The sequence below is a fragment of the Dipodomys ordii genome, unplaced genomic scaffold, assembly GCF_000151885.1.
Source record: "Dipodomys ordii isolate 6190 unplaced genomic scaffold, Dord_2.0 Scaffold3, whole genome shotgun sequence".
Lineage (NCBI taxonomy): Eukaryota > Metazoa > Chordata > Mammalia > Rodentia > Heteromyidae > Dipodomys > Dipodomys ordii.
Genome location: NW_012267219.1, coordinates 14933820 through 14953548, shown reverse-complemented (window position 1 = coordinate 14953548; position 19729 = coordinate 14933820). Strand labels below are relative to the sequence as shown.

The following is a 19729-nucleotide window of genomic DNA, read 5'->3' as shown; positions in this document are numbered from 1 at the left end:
TTCAAGCCCTGTATTGGTTGGCGCACACAAATCTAAAGTAGTACTTATGAAGCTATCTCCTTTTGTAAAGGATTTCTAGAAACCAGGGCATTACTTGCCTCTATTTGTGAGAAATAATATTGATACTTTTTCTTTTGTCTTTTTTTTGTTAATAGAATGGTATTTAAAATCTTTTATGTGTATTTTGAAAAATTTGTCTTTGTGAACATTTTGTTTAATCAATGAATGGATGACAGGCAGGTTTTGTGGAAGCTCAATTTTAGCAATAACTTTCAGGTTCTTTTAAGGGTGGTGGTGGTATTGGGGTTTGGATGCAAGGCTTTACACTTGCACTCTAGTACTTGGTCTATGCCTTTATCCCTTATCTGAGTTTGCTTTCTACCCGGATTGGCTTGGACTGTCATTTTCCTATTTATTCTTCCTAACGCTGCTGGGATAACAGGTGCACACTATTGTGTCCAATATTTTTCTTCTAGATGAGGGCGTACACTAATATTTTTCTTAGGCTGGCCTTGAACCATGAGCCCCATGATCTCAGCTTTGTGAGTGGCTAGGATTGTACAACTATACTAGGATTGAACAACTATACTAGCTTCTAGTTTTTGTTTTATATCCAGTATTTTGGGAATGTGGCAATTGTAATTATACATTAAATCCCATGTCTGATATTATTGCTTAGTCTCTAGATAAAATAATCTCCCAGCATTTGGTTTTGAGAAAACTTAATGCAAACATTTCAGCGCTCTTTATTCTTCTTTATTGATACTAATATTTTGGCTTGTCCTTTTTCTCTCTTTTTTTTTGGGGGGGGGTCCGGTCGTGGGGCCTGTACTCTGGGCCTAGGCGCTGTCCCTCAGCTCTTCAGCTCAAGGCTAGCGCTCTACCACTTGAGCCACAGCGCCGCTTCCGGCTTTTTTCTTTTTTTTGTTTATGTGGTGCTGAGGTATGGAACCCAGGGCCTCAGACATGCAAGGCAAGTGCTCTACCACTGAGCCACCTTCCCAGCCCCTTTTTCTCTTTTTTTACAATTTTATTTATACCTCAATTCAAGTTTATAAGCAGGCCTCTGAAATCAAATCCTGTAGTTACTCCTCTGTTTTGAGTCTGGGTAAGTGGTAAAGGAAAAGACAACCAGTTGGAAGAAAGCATAGAAAACCAAGTGGTAAGAGTTGAAGGAGCAGTGAGGATCAATGATAGCTTTCTTGTCTTCGGAGATGGGTTCTCTGTGTAGTCTGGGCCAGCTGGCCTGGGACTTTTGATCCTCCTGTCTCAGTCTTACATGCTTACCAGAATGTTAATGTCTTTTTCCCCTCAAATGTTAATTCCTTAACTAGTGGGACTTTAACTAACTCAGAAGGTAATTAAACCACCTAAATCTACATCACTGATTTTGTAGATTTGGAAGTTGAAATGTGGAGCCCACAGACCTCCTAGAAGTCTAACATGGCAACCTAAAAATAATACTAATAACAAAGTTTTCATTTAAATAAGGCTTTTTACTGAAGGAACACTAAAAAATAAAAACAATTTAAAATAGAAAATATACCCAATGAAAATGTATATAATTTTTTTAGAAGCCACATTCTTCTTTCTGCCCCTGATTTGTTAGTCCATAATAGCTAAATTAGGGTACTTGTGCTTTATGAAAATTGTCATTATAACAGACAGTATTAGAATTATGGACTTAACAATGAGAAAGAGAGATGTGTATCTGTTCCGAGAATATATGGGCCAGTCTGGATAATCAACAGAATAGTAACCTGTGAAATAAACATAGATGACATCTTACACATTGTTTCATATAATGCAATGTCATAATCACATAATGCTTCTTGTAACAAGGTAATATACATACGTGTTACTTTGTCTCGCTGTGGATTAACTGCAAAAGCAGGAGAATTTGAAAAAAGGTTAGGTACAGGTGAAGCTGTTGTGTTGAAAAAAATAAATCTTTAGAACCATTTTTAAATTGACAGAACTTTGTTGCAATGACTTTCAAAGGTTATTCAAGCTGGGCACTGGTGGCTCATGCCTGTATTCCTAGCTACTCAAGAGGCTGAGATCTGAGGATCACAGTTGAAAGCCAGCCTGGGCAGGAAAGTCAATGAAACTCTTTAATAAACCATCAGAAAACAGGAAGTGGTGCTGTGGCTCAAGTGGTAGAGCCCTTGCCTTGAGCTGAAGAGCTGAGGGACAGCACCCAGGCCCAGAGTTCAAGCCCCACAACTGACCAAAAAAAAAAAAAAGTTATTCAGAGCTTTTTTTTGTAGTTTTAACTTGGTACATTTTTAAGTTTACATTTTATATACATAAAGTTTAATACATAAGTTTTTTGGATAATGGAAATTATCACTGCTGGAAAATTATACTATAGTAGATAGTGTTAAAATTCAATTTAAAACTGGAACACTAGGGGCTGGGAAGGTGGCTCAGTGGTAGAGCGCTTGCCTTGCATGCCTGAGGCCCTGGGTTCGATTCCTCAGCACCACATAAGCAAAAAGAAAAAAGCCGGAAGTGGTGCTGTGGCTCAAGTGGTAGAGCGCTAGCCTTGAGCTGAAGAGCTGAGGGATAGCGCTCAGGTTCAGAGTTCAGGCCGCACAACTGGACCAAAAAAAAAAATAGTAACTTGGACAAAACAAATAGTTGTACTCTTAATTCTTTTATAAAGACAACAGTAATATCGTTTACATTGATTTATGATAGGTGGTTACTTTTACTCACTACAGAGGTTTTCCACACACTTGTCACTTTGGGGGCAGGCACTGCATGTGGCTCCTTTCTTATATGGCCAAGTTGGGTAATTTCCTCTGTGAAGTAGAAGGCTGTTTGTTAGCATTTTGGTTTTTTTTTGTTTATATTTTCACTCGCAATTTTTATATAGACATCCTTAACCAGATCCAGAAGAATAATAAGCTCAAAGTCCAAAAATTCGTAGTTGGTAAAATACATGAAGAATGGGAAATAGAAACTGAAGCTAAGCTGTCATTTTACTAACTTTTAGAACTCTTAAATTTGTATAGTGATACCCTTTGAAAACTGTGGAGTCTCAGTTGTTTTTAAATAAAATGCACAATTAGAAAGGAAGCTGATTAAATTGAAGTAGCTATGAAATTTTTAAAAGGTTTGTGATAGTGTTACATCTATTGAATATTAAATAAGATTTAGCATTTGGTATAATACACTCATTTTCAAGGTAGTGATGATCATAAACTGTATTTTGAGGTACCTGCAACTAGAATGTGATGTGAAAATATCCAATATTTCCAAGAATATAGCTTCTGTTAATATAAAATCAGATATTGCTAAGATGCCTGTGATAAGTTCTCTTCATACAAAAAGGTAATGTTACTTTGGATAGAGGTAATCCAGATTTATGGACTTTCCTATTTTCCGTAGTTCCCTTTACCTCCAAAATTAAGAAGTCACTACTAGAGGTATATCTTTATTTTAACACCTCATTTCCAACCTGTTAAAATATGTTCAAATTGGGGTTGCTTCAGAATTTAAATTTATTATTCCACTTTATTTAAAGGAAAACAGTCAGTGTAGTATACCAGAGATTTCAAAAGATGTCCATAATTAGGCAGAATAATACTAAGTCACTTTAAATTTTAGAGTGATTTTAGTAAAGTCATTAACGCTACCTTATTTTCAAGTTGAAGAAGGAAAACTTTGCTATTTTAAGCTAAAAACAAGGCAGTTGTGACTTTCAGAAAAAAGGAAGAATCAATCATCTTGGGGAAAATTTGCTTCTGGGAAGGCCTAGTAAACTGTAAGGGATTAGTATCAAATGCTTAGCCAGCAGAGTTGGCCCCTTTTTCTTATGCCTACAATCTAAGCCACTTAAGGGGCTGAGATCTGGAGGATCATGATTTGAAGTCAAACCAAATAGAAAAGTCTGTGAGGCTTCAGCTCCAAAAATAACCAGCCCAAAGCCAGGCTTTTCAGAGGTGTGTCTCATGTTAAGAGTGTTAGGCTAAGCTAAGTGCAGTCCCTGAGTTCAAACCAGGAATCTCCCTAGTTCCCTCAAGTGACCAAGAATCTAACATGCTCTAGTGAAGAAGTGGAGTAGTTTCATATTTGGCCTCATAAGCCTGAGAGATAAGAGGTTTGCGATCCTAGGAAAAAGAGAAGCCCAACAGTTGAGTGTCTCTGAAGCAGTATTTTCCAAGGCACAGTAAGTAGGTAGAGCAAATTTTCTCTAATCCTCTTCTCTACTATTCCTTTTGGATAGTCTGTTATGCAATGCCATATATATGGAGTGAAATATATGAAGAAAGCTATAGGCATTCTTAGAAAGGAGACTACTGGACTTCTTGTAACACTTAGGTAGAGTGGGGCTTATAACTTTCATAGCCACCTTAAGTGGCAGGTGCTATTATTTTGATTGTTTGGAGACAAAGATTCAGAGAATTTGAGCTCACACACTAAAACAATTGTACTTAGAAAGTGCTTGGCACATTGTAAGTGTGTGCAGCATTCTTCAGTAATGTAATGATTGAAATCAGATTTAAAGTTTTAATGAGAAAAATATTAAGTTTTCTAAATGTATGAGTAGGTTTATATAAAGAGGAAATGAGGATCATTTTTCAAAGGATCACTTCTCAAAAATCAGCAACACTTTTTCAAATTGGCCACATTTTAAAACTTGGAAAATTTTGTTAACTTAAAATTTAACATCATTGTATTTAATTTTCCCATTTAGTGCTATTGCCGTACTGAATTAACTAATATTCCTTAAAACAATTATGGTTTTGCTATTCTTAAAAATATGTGTATGTATATGGTATTCATAAATGTTTCACACACATAGTAAAAGTACCACTGTGTTACTGTAGTAGATCTGAGCAGAACAATTAAGAATCATTAATTTTCTTCTTTGCAGTACATTGTATATTCTATAACAAAGATAAGTACTTTAAGATATAACTTATTTTTACATTAAAAATTTTAATTATCTTTAGTTGTATAGATGGTTTCAATTCAACATTAATTTATGAGTGTGCTGCATCTTGATCAGTATCCTATGCCCCATCATTCTCTTCTCTCCCATTTTCCCCAACCCTATCTATCTCTTTAAGTTACCTCAAGTACTCCTCAAGTTACTCCTTAGCAAAAAAAAAAAAAAAAAGTTAATGCAGACTCACCCTGGTCCATAGTTGCATACAAAATGTGCTCCATTGGAAAGTTGTTCAAAGCCAGAAACTTTAGGGCAAAATTGCACTGCACAGCCAACTTTGTAACTATCTGCCCAAACAACCTGGAGACATACAAGGATTTTTTTTTTTTTTTTTTTTTTTTTACCGAAGGGGGCAACAATGGAATGAACATCCATACCATTTTAGTTGAACAACTCTTACTACCAAGAAATTATAGATGCTCAGAATTTAGCTAGGAACAATCGTTATCATTTGTGTACATCTGTGAATAAACACAATGTGATCCTTGGCAGTTATTACAATGAAGAAATAAAATAAGCGTAACTTGATGGATAAAACTAACTTCTATCAGACAGAGTGATGTCTTCTCTTAGTGTACAAGAGCAACATAATTCCTTAAAAACTATTGAAGCTTAGTATGAAGGTTAGGATTAATGCTTTACAAGCAGGATGATCCCCCAAAGGACTGTAACTAGATGTTAGTGCCTCCATATTTAGAGATGAGAGTTTGGAACCTAATTCTTCCTGCCTGGTCACAAAACCCTCAGGTCCTAAGCAATGTGCTTGAGGGGTATTTTCCCTTGTAGCAAGCCTTACAGAACCAGAAACACCATACTTTCTTAACAAAAGCACTGTGTTTAGGGAACCTACAAGGGAGGGTTTGTCTTTCCTTTCTTCTCTAACAACCTTTTCATATTCTTTTTCTCTTTTCTGTCTATCAATCAAGCTAGATAATTATTAGAAATATGATATGCAGTAAAACGTGCCCCCTTTTTCATGTTTTAATGTGAAAGTATAGCAAAAAAAAAAAATCTAGTAGGGTGAGAATAGAGGCAGAGAGAGATGAAAACAAAAGTCAAATCAGTAGTGCCATCTAGTGGGAAATTGTAGCATGATCCTAAGAGTTTTATATGTTCTATATATTCTAAATAATTTGATATTATTACATCGGTGTTCCTAAATTCTAGTCTATATCCAATGAAGACAAAGATAGTGTGTTGTTGAATTAACACATTAGGAAGTGGCATAGCTTTTACAAAATGTTTTGCTCATTATATAACTAAATATCAATAGCCAAAACGTGCAGATACCTTAAATGTCAGCAGAAGAGAATTGTGAGGTTATAATCCCCTTTTGAGATAGCTTAGCTATAGAAGATAGCTTCTTCCAATATACCTTGGAAAACCAGCTCATGGAAGTGATCTAAGTTTTGTTTATTGTCTACTGAGTATAAACCTTGGTGTGAACTCCTAGAACAGAGAGACTGAGACAGTAACTTAAGGGCTAACATTTTTATTAGGGAACAGTTGAAGAGAAGAAGTAAGGAGAAAGAGTAAGGCAGAAAGATAAATACAGGAATGTTCACTGGCCCTCAGCAGGTGATTTGTTTTGGGAGAGACATAGATAAATAGATGTATACTTGCATGGCTAGTGCGATTTAACAAACTGACAAAATAGCATATGAATACTGAAAACAGAGCAACTTCTCAACTGAGAGGAAGTACAAGGCTTCACACAGCCAGGGACATAGGAGTTGAGAGTTTGTCAAATGAAAAGTTGGACACTTCCAGGCAAAATTAACTAAGTATGTGAGGTTTATGTGGCCAGGTTCCGGTTACCTCACATCTGTAATCCTAGTTACTCAAAAGGCTGATATCTGAGAACTTTAGTTCAGAGCCTACCCAGGCAGGAAAGACCTTGAGACTCATCTCCGATTAACCAACAAAAATCCAAAAGCGGAGCTGTGGCTCAAGTGGTAGAGTGCTAGCCTTAACCAGAAAAAAAAAAGCTCAAAGACAGTGCCAAGCCCTGAGTTAAAACCCCAGGACAGACACACATGTAGACACACACACAAAGTGTACAGTGTACAGTTAGGCACTTTATTTTTAAATTATTAGTATATATTAGTTATATGAAGTGTGGTGTTTCATTGTGATATTTCCTTACATGCAATAATATACTTTGATCATAGTTGCTCTATTATTTCTTCTTGTCCCTTCATCCCTCTCTTTTCGAAGTCAGGTATTATACTTGCAGTGTTGCTCTTTTTGATCAGTATTGCATTACCTATTTGTTTTGTGGCACCCATATGGATTTTTGGGTTGTTTTCTAATTTCTGAAGAGTGCATGGAATGTTGATGCATTGAAGCTGTAGAATTCTTTTGAGTATTATCATTTTCACCATATTGATTCTACATGAACATGAGCATGGGAAGTCTCTCCATCTTCTAATATCTTGTAATTTTCTTGTAGTTTTCATTGCAGAGGTTTATCACCTCCTTAGTTAAGTTTATTCCTAAGTATTTTTGAAACTATATTGAATGATGTTGCTTTCCTGATTTCTTTCTCAACATACATATTTTACATTGGTATGTAAAAAAGTTACTGATTGTGAGCCACAGGTTCACTTCCAACTTTTTGGCAATTGACTAGAATAAGAGTCTCAGAATTTTCCTACCCCAGCTATGTTTGAACTGTGGTCTTCGGATGTCAGTCTCCTGGGTAGCTAAGATTATACATATGACCCACTGGCACACTGCTGAAAAGTTACTGATTTTTATATGTAGGTTTGGGAAGATGTTTCCTGGTGGAGTGTGTGTGTGCATGCGTGTGTACACATGCATGCATGCGTGTGTGTGCATGTGCACATGCCCATGCCAATACTGAAACTTGAACTCATAGCTTCCCTTGCTCAGGTTTTTCATTCCTTGCTGCCATTTTACCACTTGAACCACACCTTCATTTCTGACTTTTTGCTAGTTAATTGGAGCTACGTCTCTTGAGTTTGTCTGCCCAAGCTGGCTTTGAACCTCAATTTTCAGATTTCAACCTCTTGAGGAGTTAAAATTATAAATGTGTGACACACTCATGCAGCCTTTAATGTCTTTTAAATATAGGATTCTATCATCTGCAGCTAGGGATAATTTGGTTTCTTGTTTTCCTATCCATAACTCTTATATTTCTTTGCTTTGATTAGTCTGGCTGTGAATTCAAGCACTATATTGAATAGGAGTAGGCACTCTTGTCTCATTCTTGATTTTACAGGAAATGGTTTCAGTTTTTCTCCATCTAGTACAATGTTGGCTATAGGTTTGTCATATATAACCTTTTAATTTATCTCAGCGTATTCCTTCTATTCCTACTTCCTTTCTTCCATCACGAAGAGATGTTAAATTTTGTCAAAGGCTTCTCATTCATCTCATTGAAGTAAGCCTGTGTTTTTCATTCAATTCTATTTATGGTGCTGTATTATATTGTTGATTTGCGTAAGGTGAACCATCATTGCATCCCTAGAATGAAATCAACTTGATCAGGGTGTGTGATCTATGTAATGTGTTGTTGAATTTGGTTTGTATTTTTTACATCTGTTTTCAATAAGGAACTTCAGCCAGGTACTTTAGAAGAATTACAAGTGATTCAGCATGCCAAATGTGTAGAGGTGAGAAGATGGTTTAGCTGAGTCCTTACCCAGACCACATGTACAAGTTAAGGCATGGTTTATCCATCTTCCAAAGAGCCAAAACAAAAAGAAGAAAGTCAAGTTAATGTCAAATGAGTCTGAGGTTTTAGAGTTGGGCCTCTGAAAATAACTGAGATGATTTGTCAATTTTCTCACAGAAGGAGACAAAGACAATATTTTGGACAGGAGAAAACTAATTTTCTTAAAATCCAACTGCTTACATGCGTAGCTTTGTCAGAGGCCAAGGAGTGATCCTAACTTCTCTTCAGGAGACTCCTACACCATGCCTCCACTTCAGAAGAGGGGCCTCATCAGTAGGAGGATGTCCAGAGCTTGCCTGGAGCTGGGAAGATGGAGCTAAAATAGTCCCTTTCTGAGTGTGGGGTTTTATGTTTTACGTTGAAAACCATGAACATATATAAAGGGAGGTGCTAGTATATGTAGATCAACAGAAGGGTTCAGAGAGGTTAAGAAATTGCTTCCCCAGTGTTATTTAGCTGGTAAGATAAAGCATTCAGATTCAGACAATCATATATGTTGTAAAACCTTAAATAATACAATGTACCTAAACTATCTAGTGGAATAACTAGCATTTAGTGCTGTCTGGATTGAAGGGCCTCATGTATTTTGTTGATACAAGTAGCCTCTTCAAGCCCTCTTTCTTCTGGCACTAGATTCTATTCCATTTATTATTTTAAAGAAGGCTATTACCCTTACATTTATAGGTGAACTAGCTTTTTTCTCCTCCCTCCCTCTGTCCCTCCCTCACTCCATCCCTCCCTCCCTCCCTCCCTTCCTCCCTCCCTCCCTCCCTCCCTTCCTTCCTTCCTTCCTTCCTTCCTTCCTTCCCGCTTCCTTCCTCTCTCTCTCTCTCTCTCTCCCTCTCCCCCCCCTCTTTCTCTTCTTGCATACATCCATGGGCTTAAACTTGGGGCCTGGGCATTGCCGCTGAACTTTTTGCTCAAGGCTATTGTTCCCCCCTTGAACCTCCTTGGAGCTAAGAATCTTATGGACTTAATGGCCCAGGCTGGTTTCAAATCACAATCTTCAGATCTCAGCCCGTGAGTAGCTAGAATTAATTACAGGTTTGACCCACCAGCGCTAGACTTCTTCCCTTTTTTTTTTTTTTTTTTGGTGGCTTACGGGGCTTGAACTTGGCCTGGGCCCTGTCCTTCAGCTCTTCAGCTCAAGGAAAGGGCTCTACCACTTGAGCCCAGGGCATTTCCGGTTTTCTGGTGGTTAATTGGAGGTATGAGTCTCATAGACTTTCCTGCCGGGTCTGGCTTTGAGCTATGATCCTCAGATCTCAGTTTCCTGAGTAGCTAGGATGTCCTGTGGCATTTTTTTTAAACACTGAATTCCAGTTGTTTCCTCTCTCCTGAAAAGATGAGTAGTACTTGCCTGAGTGTAGTGGCCACAGACTTTTGTGCACTTCCGAGTTGCGAAATCATAGTACTGGATTTCATTGTACCAGTTTGAGATGGCTGAAGACACTGAAAACAGGACTAGAGATCCGGTCCAGATATTTTCTCCCACTGATGTGAAGTTCAAGTTTGATTCCCGCTGTGGGTTGTGTTTAAACTGACAGTGTTTTGCCCATGCTTTTGCTGTTTGGGCTAGTGCCGGTTCCCAAGTCTGCAAAAATAATGATTAAGAATGGAATTTATTTTTTGACAATGTAATGGGGTAAGCAAGGCGGAGCAGGAGGATCACAAGTGCAGCAGACCTCACACCTAGGAAAAACCTTAGCCTTCTTGGTCGTCCCCTCCTCCTTCTGATTCTACGTTGCTGACTGAGCTGAAGGGACGGCGCGCAGGTTCACTCCACACACAGCACGCATGCCTCAACTTCCAGAGGAACCCCACTCTTGCGAGACCTACCAAGAATGTGAATCCCTTGACTTTGACGTAGGTAATAGGATCTTATACCTAGAAGCGCCTACACTAAAACCCTAGAAATAATAAAGTTCAGCAAAGTAGCAGGATATAAAATCAACACAAAATATCAGTTATTTTTCTATACACTAATGAACTGGCTGAGAAATCAGAAAACAACTCCTTCCCTTTCTCCCAGTACAATACTTAGGAATAAACCTAACTAAGGAGGAAAGAGACCTCTACAATGAAACAATGAAGAAACTGAAGATGACATTAGAAAATGGAAGGACCTCCCTAATACATTATGTTCATGTACTGGCAGAATTAATATTGTTATAATGTCCATACTACTGAGATTAAAAAAAAGCAATGTTGGAGGCATTACACCATCTAACTTAGACTATACTACTGAGCCATAGTAATTAAAACAGCACAGTAGTGGCATAAAAACATCATGTGCACCAGTCAGTGGAAGAGAGAGGGCTGAGCAATAAACCTATCTACAACCACCTGAATCTAGACTAAGATACTGTGAGTACACAATGGAGAAAAGACAGCCTCTTTACTATGGTGCTGGGGAAACTAGGTAGCCACATGTAGAAGAATAAAAGTAGAACTTTACCTATCCCCATGTACAAAAATAAACTTGAAAGGGGATCAAACATTACTGCATGACTTGGAACTTTGAGGCAACTAGAGGAAAACAGAAAGGAAACACTTCAAAATATAAGTATGGGCAGCAATTTTCTGAACAGAATTCCAATGTCTCAGGAAATAAGTTATAAAGTAGAATTAATAAATTAAAAGCTTCTACCTAATGACAAAAATATTACCAGAGTGAAGAGACACTATGGAATATTATACATACCCTAAGTATAGACCATAAAAGTACTATTAAACTACACAGAAGAATGAAATGATGTCATTTGCAGGAAAAGAGACAAAACTGGAGATTATCATGTTCAGCAAAAACAAGCCAGACTCAAAGCTAAGAATTCCATGTTTTCTTTAATAAGTAGTATCTAGAGAAAAATAAAGATGACCCAAGTAGAAGAGGGACTTCTAGGGAAGAGAAAGAGGACCAGAGAGAGAGATAAGAGGGGTAAAAGGTAAGTAAGAAGTATATAGTTTCAAAGTACATCATATACATGTGGGAACTTCGTGTATGTTGATATAATTTAGTATAAGTTTGGTAATACAAAATACTGGCTTATTTCATACCAGTATTTTGTACAAATATAAACTATTTCTACAAAACAAAAATCTCACAAATAATAACAGAGAAGCAAATGACAAAAAAGAGAAGTCTACCCATGACCAGAGAAAAGGAAGTACACAAAAAAGAAAATTAAAACTGTATAGCTTGCTTATGGCAAGCGTTAAGGTTAAGACTGAACGTGTTTGACTGCAGATGGTGATTTTACTGCTCACAATAATTAAAAGCAAAGCAAAATCATTTAGGATTACCAAGAATTTATCCCCAAAGTTCTAAATTTTCTTACCATGTATAGCATATTTGTAGCTGTTGGATTCACCTTTGACCGGAACTTGTTGTGAGCATGAACATATTCCTTGATGAAATCTTCATTGTCAATATCTGGCAAAGTAGTTACTGTATATGAAAACGTAGCGGTAAAAGAAAGAATATAGGCCATTGAAGCAAGTATGACCTGCATGCTCACTGCAGACGTCTAGCCTGAGGACTGGATTCCAGAGCTCTGGTTTTAAGAATGTGCTTGTTACTCTCAGAGTCTTCAGATTTTTATGCTAGGAATTGTACCTGAAGCCTTTCCATGCTGTGCAAATGCTCTCTATGTTCTCTCTCAGTTTTTCAGCTGTTTGCTTTATACAGCATAGCTGAGTTCAGCTTTGAGAAGATACAAAGCGGAAATGAGGTCATCAGAACTTTGAAGAAATGAGTTTTCTCCTTATATGTCATGCAGCTCCTGTTGCAATCTTAACCCTGCCCATCTAGTTTCTCAGTGACACATAGCACCTATTACAACATAAGATTGTTTTATGAGATTTGTCAGGATTTCTTTTTAGTTACAAGGTACAATATTCCAAAAGAAAATCTTGGAGTCTCCAGAAAGAAATAGTCTCTACTTTTAACATTGAAGTTGTGGTAAATAAATGTATAACTCTTACTTTCATAACAGACCTGGTAAAACCTTTTCTTAGCCACTACAGAGGCTAAGATCTGAGGATCATGGTTTGAAGCCAGGCTGGGTAGGAATGTTTGTCAGACTCTTACCTCCAATACATGAAAAAGCTGGAAATGGAGGTGTGGCTCAAGTGATAGAATGATAGTCTTGAGCAATAATGCTAAGGGACATTGTCCAGGCCCTGAATTAAAGCCCCAGTACTTGCACAAAACTAAAAGAATGCTTTAAAAAATTCCATAGAAAATAATGGCAGGAATATAGTCATCCATCCTTATCTGAATCTCCCCTTATCAGTGGATGCCTGAAACTATGGATAGTACTGAGCATAGGCTATATATATATATATATAATTTATATATATATATTTTTTATTTTTATATTTTTTATATTTTTATATCTTTTTTAGAGCGTATGTTATGGTATATATTGTATATATATATATATATAATTTATAATATAAATTATATGTAGTCAATGTATAATTATAAATTATAATTTATATATCAATTACATTTATATAATCAGCATTTTATGAGACTGACGTGCTGCCTACTGCGCTAAGGAGGCAAATATAATCAGCATTTTATAATTGGCATTTTCTGATGCCACTTATCTTAAGATAATTTCTATGACCAAGTTTAAAACTTCACTATAAATTTACATAGAATATACTCTGAATGAATTTACAGCACTAGTAGGTTAATGCCTCTGTTCTTAGACTGTTTTCGTGTTGCAGATTGTGCTTAGTAACTTGTGAGATAAACCTGTTCACCTGTTCACCTTCCCTACTTGCAAGTATCATACATTCTGAGGAGGAATACAAGCTACAAATAATCAAGGAGCATATAACATCAAATTAATGTTGACACTATTCAACTAGCTAAGTAGTTGTAGCTTAACTTCTCATTTCTGAGAAGGAAATTGCTCAAAACTGGTTCAGACCAAAGGAAATAGTGTGGTTTCACCAGTAATGTTTCTGTTTCCTTCGAACATCATAATTACCAGCTTCATAGCTTCTTTTATGTATCCTTATATAATTCTTATTCTATATATCCTTTTTGTATTCACTGATTCTCTTAAACTTCTCTAAACTCTTCATAGTATATTTGTTTATTCCTGATGTAGGTAATTTGTTTTCTCTTTTTTTCTTGATCAGTCTTAATAAAGTGGGTTATCACTTTTATGACTTCCATAAATGTAAGCAGGCACTGCTTACAAGGAAGGTTAAAAATGGTTGAAGGAATGTTAAAACCTCCTATTAAAACCAGAGCTAGAAACCTGAATGGGGAAGAGAAAAAATTTCTATCAGCTAGTATGCTTTGAGAAAAAATTTCTGTTGATGAGTAATTGTCAAACTAGCTCTGTTACATTTTGCATTTTCCTGTTTAGAGACTTACAGCCTATGCCTGCAATGTTAGAGATCACTTCTTATTGGGACATTTGTAGCTCTTGGGTCGTGGCTCTCCACTGGGTTACAGATGCTATGATCTCCTCCCATGCTACTCATTTTCTCAGGTTTCTGAATAAATCATTTTTTTATTTTTATATTTATTTTCAATCTGGTCACTTTGGTAAACAATTTGTGTTCTGTTTAAAGGCCCTTCTGACCATCTCTAGTTTCTTTTGGAATCTTGGATCTTAAACTTATTGGAGACCCCCCCCCATTACTTGGTATAGTCTGAGCTAGTATTATTTGAATGATTATCATAACTCCAAAGGAAGAGTAACTGGATCAGGGATTTTGATGTCCAAAAGGGTGATGGTTTCTCTTATTTCCAGTCTTCTTCCCAAAGTCCAGTCTCCTATATTATCCCCATGGAGTCAATACTGTTAAAAGATGTTCTTTTAGATTTGGTAGCTCCAAGTTTCCTCCTTTAAGATTTTTTTTTTTACTCATGAAAAACCAGCTAGGCCTTATACTCATAGCATGCCTATTTACAAAACTGTGGCTCTTTATTCCCAAGTTTGAGTCCAGAAATCAACTGCTATGGATGATTCCAGAATCGAGCACAAAGCAGCAAGAGCAAAAGTTTATTGGGAGGATAGAATAAAGCTCTTGAATGGGAGGGAAGAAAAGAGGAAGAAACCCCAGGACATGGTGTGCTCATAGTTTAAGGATTTATGTTCTGTGTTGGGGATGTGGATCTTATTTTCACATTTAAAGATCATCGGCATTGATTAATCAGTTTTTCTGTAACTGGGATAAGTCAGATGTCAGGTTGTTTCCTCTAGCAACATTTTATTTATCTAATCCTTCCTTAAGAACCTCTGTGTTTGTTTTCAACACAAGTATTTACAAATCAACTGTTTGTGAAACAGGACAAGGGTAGGGAAATCTTGCAAAACTTAGCCTCCTGGGTCTACAAAGCAGGATCCTGTTTTTCTTGAAAAACAGATAGTGTCTCAAGACCCATGACTCTTGGGGTAGGACAACTTCTCATTTGCATACTTTCCTGCTGCCTGCCTGCCTGCCTGCCTTCCTTCCTTCCTTCCTTCCTTCCTTTCTTCCTTCCTCCCTCCCTCCCCCTTTCTTTTCTTTCTTATCAAGCCCACCCATTTTCCTTTCACTAAAGATGGGTTCTGATATTGCTTATGACAGAAGCTGTCACTGCATTGCCAGTCCAACACCTTTTCTCTTGCCACTGCTTCTTTTTCTTAATATTAATTATTTTCTTGCCCTACGATCTGGATTGTATTGTTCATTGAGCCCACTATCCAGAAGTGCAGGGAAGCACAGGCAACTTTGAAGCTTTCTGGCTTACTTGTCCTTTAATATTTGTAGCTCATCTTTTAGGATTTATTTTTTCTCACAGAGGAGAGTTTAATCTCAAATTCTTTAACCAGACTTCTCCCCGCCCTCATACACACCACTACAATTAATTTTTGCCTCATCATCTTGCTAAAACTGTTTTAAGATATGACATATGTATGCTTTGACTTAAATGTCAATTACTGCTGGTGGGTCTGATTTAACTCTTTGGCCACACAGAAGCATGTGCTTTAGCTTTTCCTTCAAGAGCACTTGCCATGAAAAGTGCAGTCAGTTGACAGTTTCCAGCTGCAGGATCTTTGAAGTTTGTCATGGTATTTCAGCCAAAGCCACACATTTTCTAAGAAGCCCCACGCAGGGACTAAGCATGGGGTTGTACTAACATTTGCACAAAGACGTACTTCTCCCAATATGAAAGGTTTCCATGGAGACGTTTGTATCACAACTCCACCTTGTGTGGGCTGAGATTTTTCCAAGTTAGTTGTGCAATCTGAGCCTTTTCTTTTTTCTTCTTTTTATTTTCATAATTTAATGAAAAAGTATTGGTAAAAAGGTGACTTTGAAAACAGATTGTATTTATCTTGAAAAACCAGACTTTCTAAGATAAAAAATTAATAGAGGCAAGAGGTAATACTTCAAACAAAATGTAGCAAATGCAATCTGGGGCAGTTGAAATGTATACAATGGAATGCTCCTTCATTTATTTAGAAAAATGATGCAAAAATATTACTATATTTCCCTGATTGAAATTATATTTTCCCATGGCATTGCATATGGAAAGTGGCTGAAGTATATTGTTCCCATTTGCTTTCTCTTCCATGCACAGAAAATGGAAAGGCATGACAGGATGAATATAAAATCCTGTATTGGCCTCTAACACCAAGAGGCCTTTTCAATTCTCTTATAATTTTGTTACCATGAAAGTGTCAAATTTTTATGCACAGAAGCTTAGCAGGTGTAGGGGCAAGTTCTCTCCATTTTTCCATTCAAACGCTCTACATCACACGTCATGGCATATTCACACTTGTACATAGGCACAGAAGAAACATTTTGAAGACAGCCAAGCAACATGTAAAATATAGAAGTTTTTTTTTGGGGGGGGGTCCGGTCATGGGGCCTGAACTCTGGGCCTGGGCGCTGTCCCTCAGCTCTTCAGCTCAAGGCTAGCGCTCTACCACTTGAGCCACAGCGCCACTGCCGGCTTTTTTCTTTTTGCTTATGTGGTGCTGAGGAATCGAATCCAGGGCCTCAGGCATGCAAGGCAAGTGCTCTACCACTGAGCCACCTTCCCAGCCCAATCTGAGCCTTTTCAAATGGAATCTTCTGTCCTTCTAGCCACCCTGTGTGTGTGTGTGTGTGTGTATGTGTGATATGCATTATATATGTCTGAAATATTCCTTACTTTCTCTGACTTCTTTTGTCCCCCTAGCCCCCTCACACTGTGTGTGTGAATAAAACTTTCTTTATAAACCTCTGCAATATGAATGTTATATCATTTTCATATTTAAAACACATGGTATTTTTTATCATCTCAAAACATTTTTGGTACATGTTTAGATCCGTAGAAAAATTGTAAAGACAGTACAGTGTTTGTATATAACTGAATCTACTTTCCTGTTACTAATGTTAGCTTTAATGTGTTTCATAATTAACAAATGAATATTTGTACATTTTCACTAAAGTACATACTTTATTAATATTTTCTTAGCTTTTTTTGCCAGTACCAGGGTTTAAGCTCAGTCTTTTGTTGGCTTAAACAATTGTTATGCCATTCGAGCCATGTTTTCAGCCCAGCTTTTTGCTGTATTTTGTGTTGTTGCTGATTTATTTTGTGTTCTTGAGATAGATACATGCAGCCTTTTCCAGGCTGAGTTCAAACTCCAACGCTGATTTTCAAATCTTAGCTTCCTGAATAACTAGGATTACATCAACATCTAGCAGATTTTCTTACTTTTAAGCTAATATTCTTTTCCGTTCAAGGATATCATTCAGGGTACTGTAATTTAGTAGTCAGATTTCTAAGCTTAAACTACTGTTGTAATGTTTTCTCAGATTTCCTTGTTTATATGACTTTAATAGTTTTAAGTACTGGTCAGGATGATCTTTGAGATTCATTTTCTCCTTTTTAGGCTGCAAGTATGTGTCCTTGGGAAAAAAGCATCACTGAAGAGCCATTTTCACTATATCATATCAAGAATATGTACTATTAACTTGATCATCTAGCTGAGATCGTTTGCTAATTTTCTTCACTGTAAAAGTTTCTCTTCTTCCTATACCATAGTCATCAAACAAAAAAAATCTCTTATACTTTTCTTTCTTGCTATTGTCTAGCAGCAAGAAATTATGATCAGTTATTGGATGTAAGCCAGTTTTCATACCTGAGACACATTGATTGAAGAGGTGCCTGAGTCTCAGGAGAAAGCCTTAGTATATACTCAAAAGATTTCCTTAGGCTGGGCATAGGTGGCTCATGTCTGTAATCTTAGCTACTCGGGAGGCTGAGATCTGAGGATTGCGGTTCAAAGCCAGCCTGGGCAGGAAAGTCTGTGAGACTCTTATCTCCAATAAACCACTCAGAAAACAGAAAGTGGTATGTGGCTCAAGTGGTAGAGTGTTCGCCTTGAGCTGAAGAGCTGAGGAACAGCGCCCAGGCCCAGAGTTCAATCCATACAAACAACAACAACAAAAAAACCAAATAAACTAAAAATTGCTGCATCTGTATACTCTACTGCAAATAGGAAGGAATGAAAGAAGGAAGGAAGGATATAAAGAATGAAAGAGATAAGGAAGAAAGGGAAGAAGGGAGGGAGAGAGAGAAGAAAGAAGGAAGAAGGAAGGAGACAGAGCTCTTGATCATGTGTAATTGCCCATTACATGCTATAATTTGTCAGACCCATTAAGTCATGTGGTTAGAGAGGGCCTGCTACAATTTATCTGGAAAATGTTTATGGAACATCTAGGACCAAACCTAGGCAGGGTCGGAGGGCATACGTCAATGGCATGAGCAAATCATAATGATTTCTGTATCACTCAGCACAGTTGTACCAGTGCTCAGCTCTTAGTTCACACCTGTCACTATATGGTGAAGAGGTGCCAGGTCCATGAAAGGAAATGAAAATCAACTATCAGTTTATCAACTAGTTAACTTGAGATGTAGTGCAAGGTGACAATGGACAATAGTTGCATTGACTTCAAACTCAAGGGTAGCCTAGGAGAAGTAGATAGTTTCTTCAGGATGGATCTTTGGTACATTTGGTCATGTACTTTGTATAGAGACAGAAATAATCAGAGGTGGAAATAAATATTGGCTCAGTGACAAAGGCCTGGCCAGACTTAGGGATTTTGATGATGAGAAGATTAGAATAAGAGAGTCTGGGGCAGTCTATGAGGTTTGAGAGTGGGAGTGTGTATTTTTTATAGGTTAACACCCAGAAAAGTACTGAGTAATCAGTCATTTGACATCAGTGGATGCTTGTCCTTTGGCCACTCAGAATTTGTATGATAAGCAAATATTATTCAGAGGCCCATTTGCATGATTTTCAATTTCTCTAGGTAACTCTGCAAGCACAATCCACCACATGGAGATACATATGGACTCTTTCCATTCTATAAAAGTCTATGGTTCTTTCTCTTTGAAACTCAAACTTATTTTGGATATGGGTTTGACTTTCCTAAATTTAGATTCTTAGCCAGAACTATGTTGTATGGATTATTGCCTAAACCACAGGCCTAAAATAACATACAAGCTATCACCCAATCAGAGGCTTTACTTCACAGTGAAGGAGTTTCAGAACAGTCTGTTAGTAATGATGCATACTTACCATGTAGAAATTGGTAGCCTGATAAAAGTACTGGGATGGTTTCTTGATGGATTAGCTAAGAATCCCAAACTAAAGGCACATATATATATATATATATATATATATATATATATATATATATATATCAATAGCAATTCAGGGTGGAAGATAGGGTTGCTTAATTACTGTCATTCCCAGTGAGCCACTGTGTGCCTTTGTGCCCTGCAGGCTATTACACATTTATGTACTTAAACACAGTACACATATAATCTCACATATATGTACACATACATTTTGGAATAATTTCTGGACTGGTTAGTGCTACATAGAGCAGGCTACTGATGTCTACTGTTCCAACCACATGGGACAGATTAAGTGTAAGATTTTCTGTGTTGATGAGTTCTATGTAGTCTGTGTATTAAGAAAAATTTCACTAATACTCTCTGATTTTAAATATTTTTTAGAGATTCTAATACTATGTAGTATCACATTTTCCTC

General features: G+C 37.1%; 1 protein-coding gene and 1 long non-coding RNA gene across 2 annotated transcripts; both read right to left on the bottom strand.

Annotated features, from left to right (window-relative positions):
• Positions 1-126: 126 nt before the first annotated feature.
• LOC105990190 lies at positions 127-18027 on the bottom strand. Its single transcript, XR_001175301.1, has 3 exons — positions 18014-18027; positions 16424-16426; positions 127-197 (listed from the first exon to the last, which is right to left on the bottom strand). It is a non-coding gene; the product is annotated as an uncharacterized LOC105990190 (long non-coding RNA).
• On the bottom strand, positions 1474-12365 carry Glipr1 (GLI pathogenesis-related 1). Its single transcript, XM_013022509.1, has 6 exons — positions 11999-12365; positions 10021-10254; positions 5148-5260; positions 2722-2807; positions 1856-1882; positions 1474-1760 (listed from the first exon to the last, which is right to left on the bottom strand). Exons 1-6 carry the CDS (start codon positions 12170-12172, stop codon positions 1606-1608), a joined length of 789 nt encoding a protein of 262 aa, XP_012877963.1. The 5' UTR covers positions 12173-12365; the 3' UTR covers positions 1474-1605.
• Positions 18028-19729: the final 1702 nt, after the last annotated feature.

Coding starts and splice junctions, on each gene's coding strand:
- Glipr1 (XM_013022509.1), bottom strand. CDS start 12,172: ATGCAGGTCATACTTGCTTCAATGGCCTATATTCTTTCTTTTACCGCT. Junction 10,255..11,998: donor CTACAAATATGCTATACATG/GTAAGAAAATTT, acceptor TTATTTTTGCAG/ACTTGGGAACCGGCACTAGC. Junction 2,808..5,147: donor GTATGCAACTATGGACCAGG/GTGAGTCTGCAT, acceptor TCTACTTCACAG/AGGAAATTACCCAACTTGGC.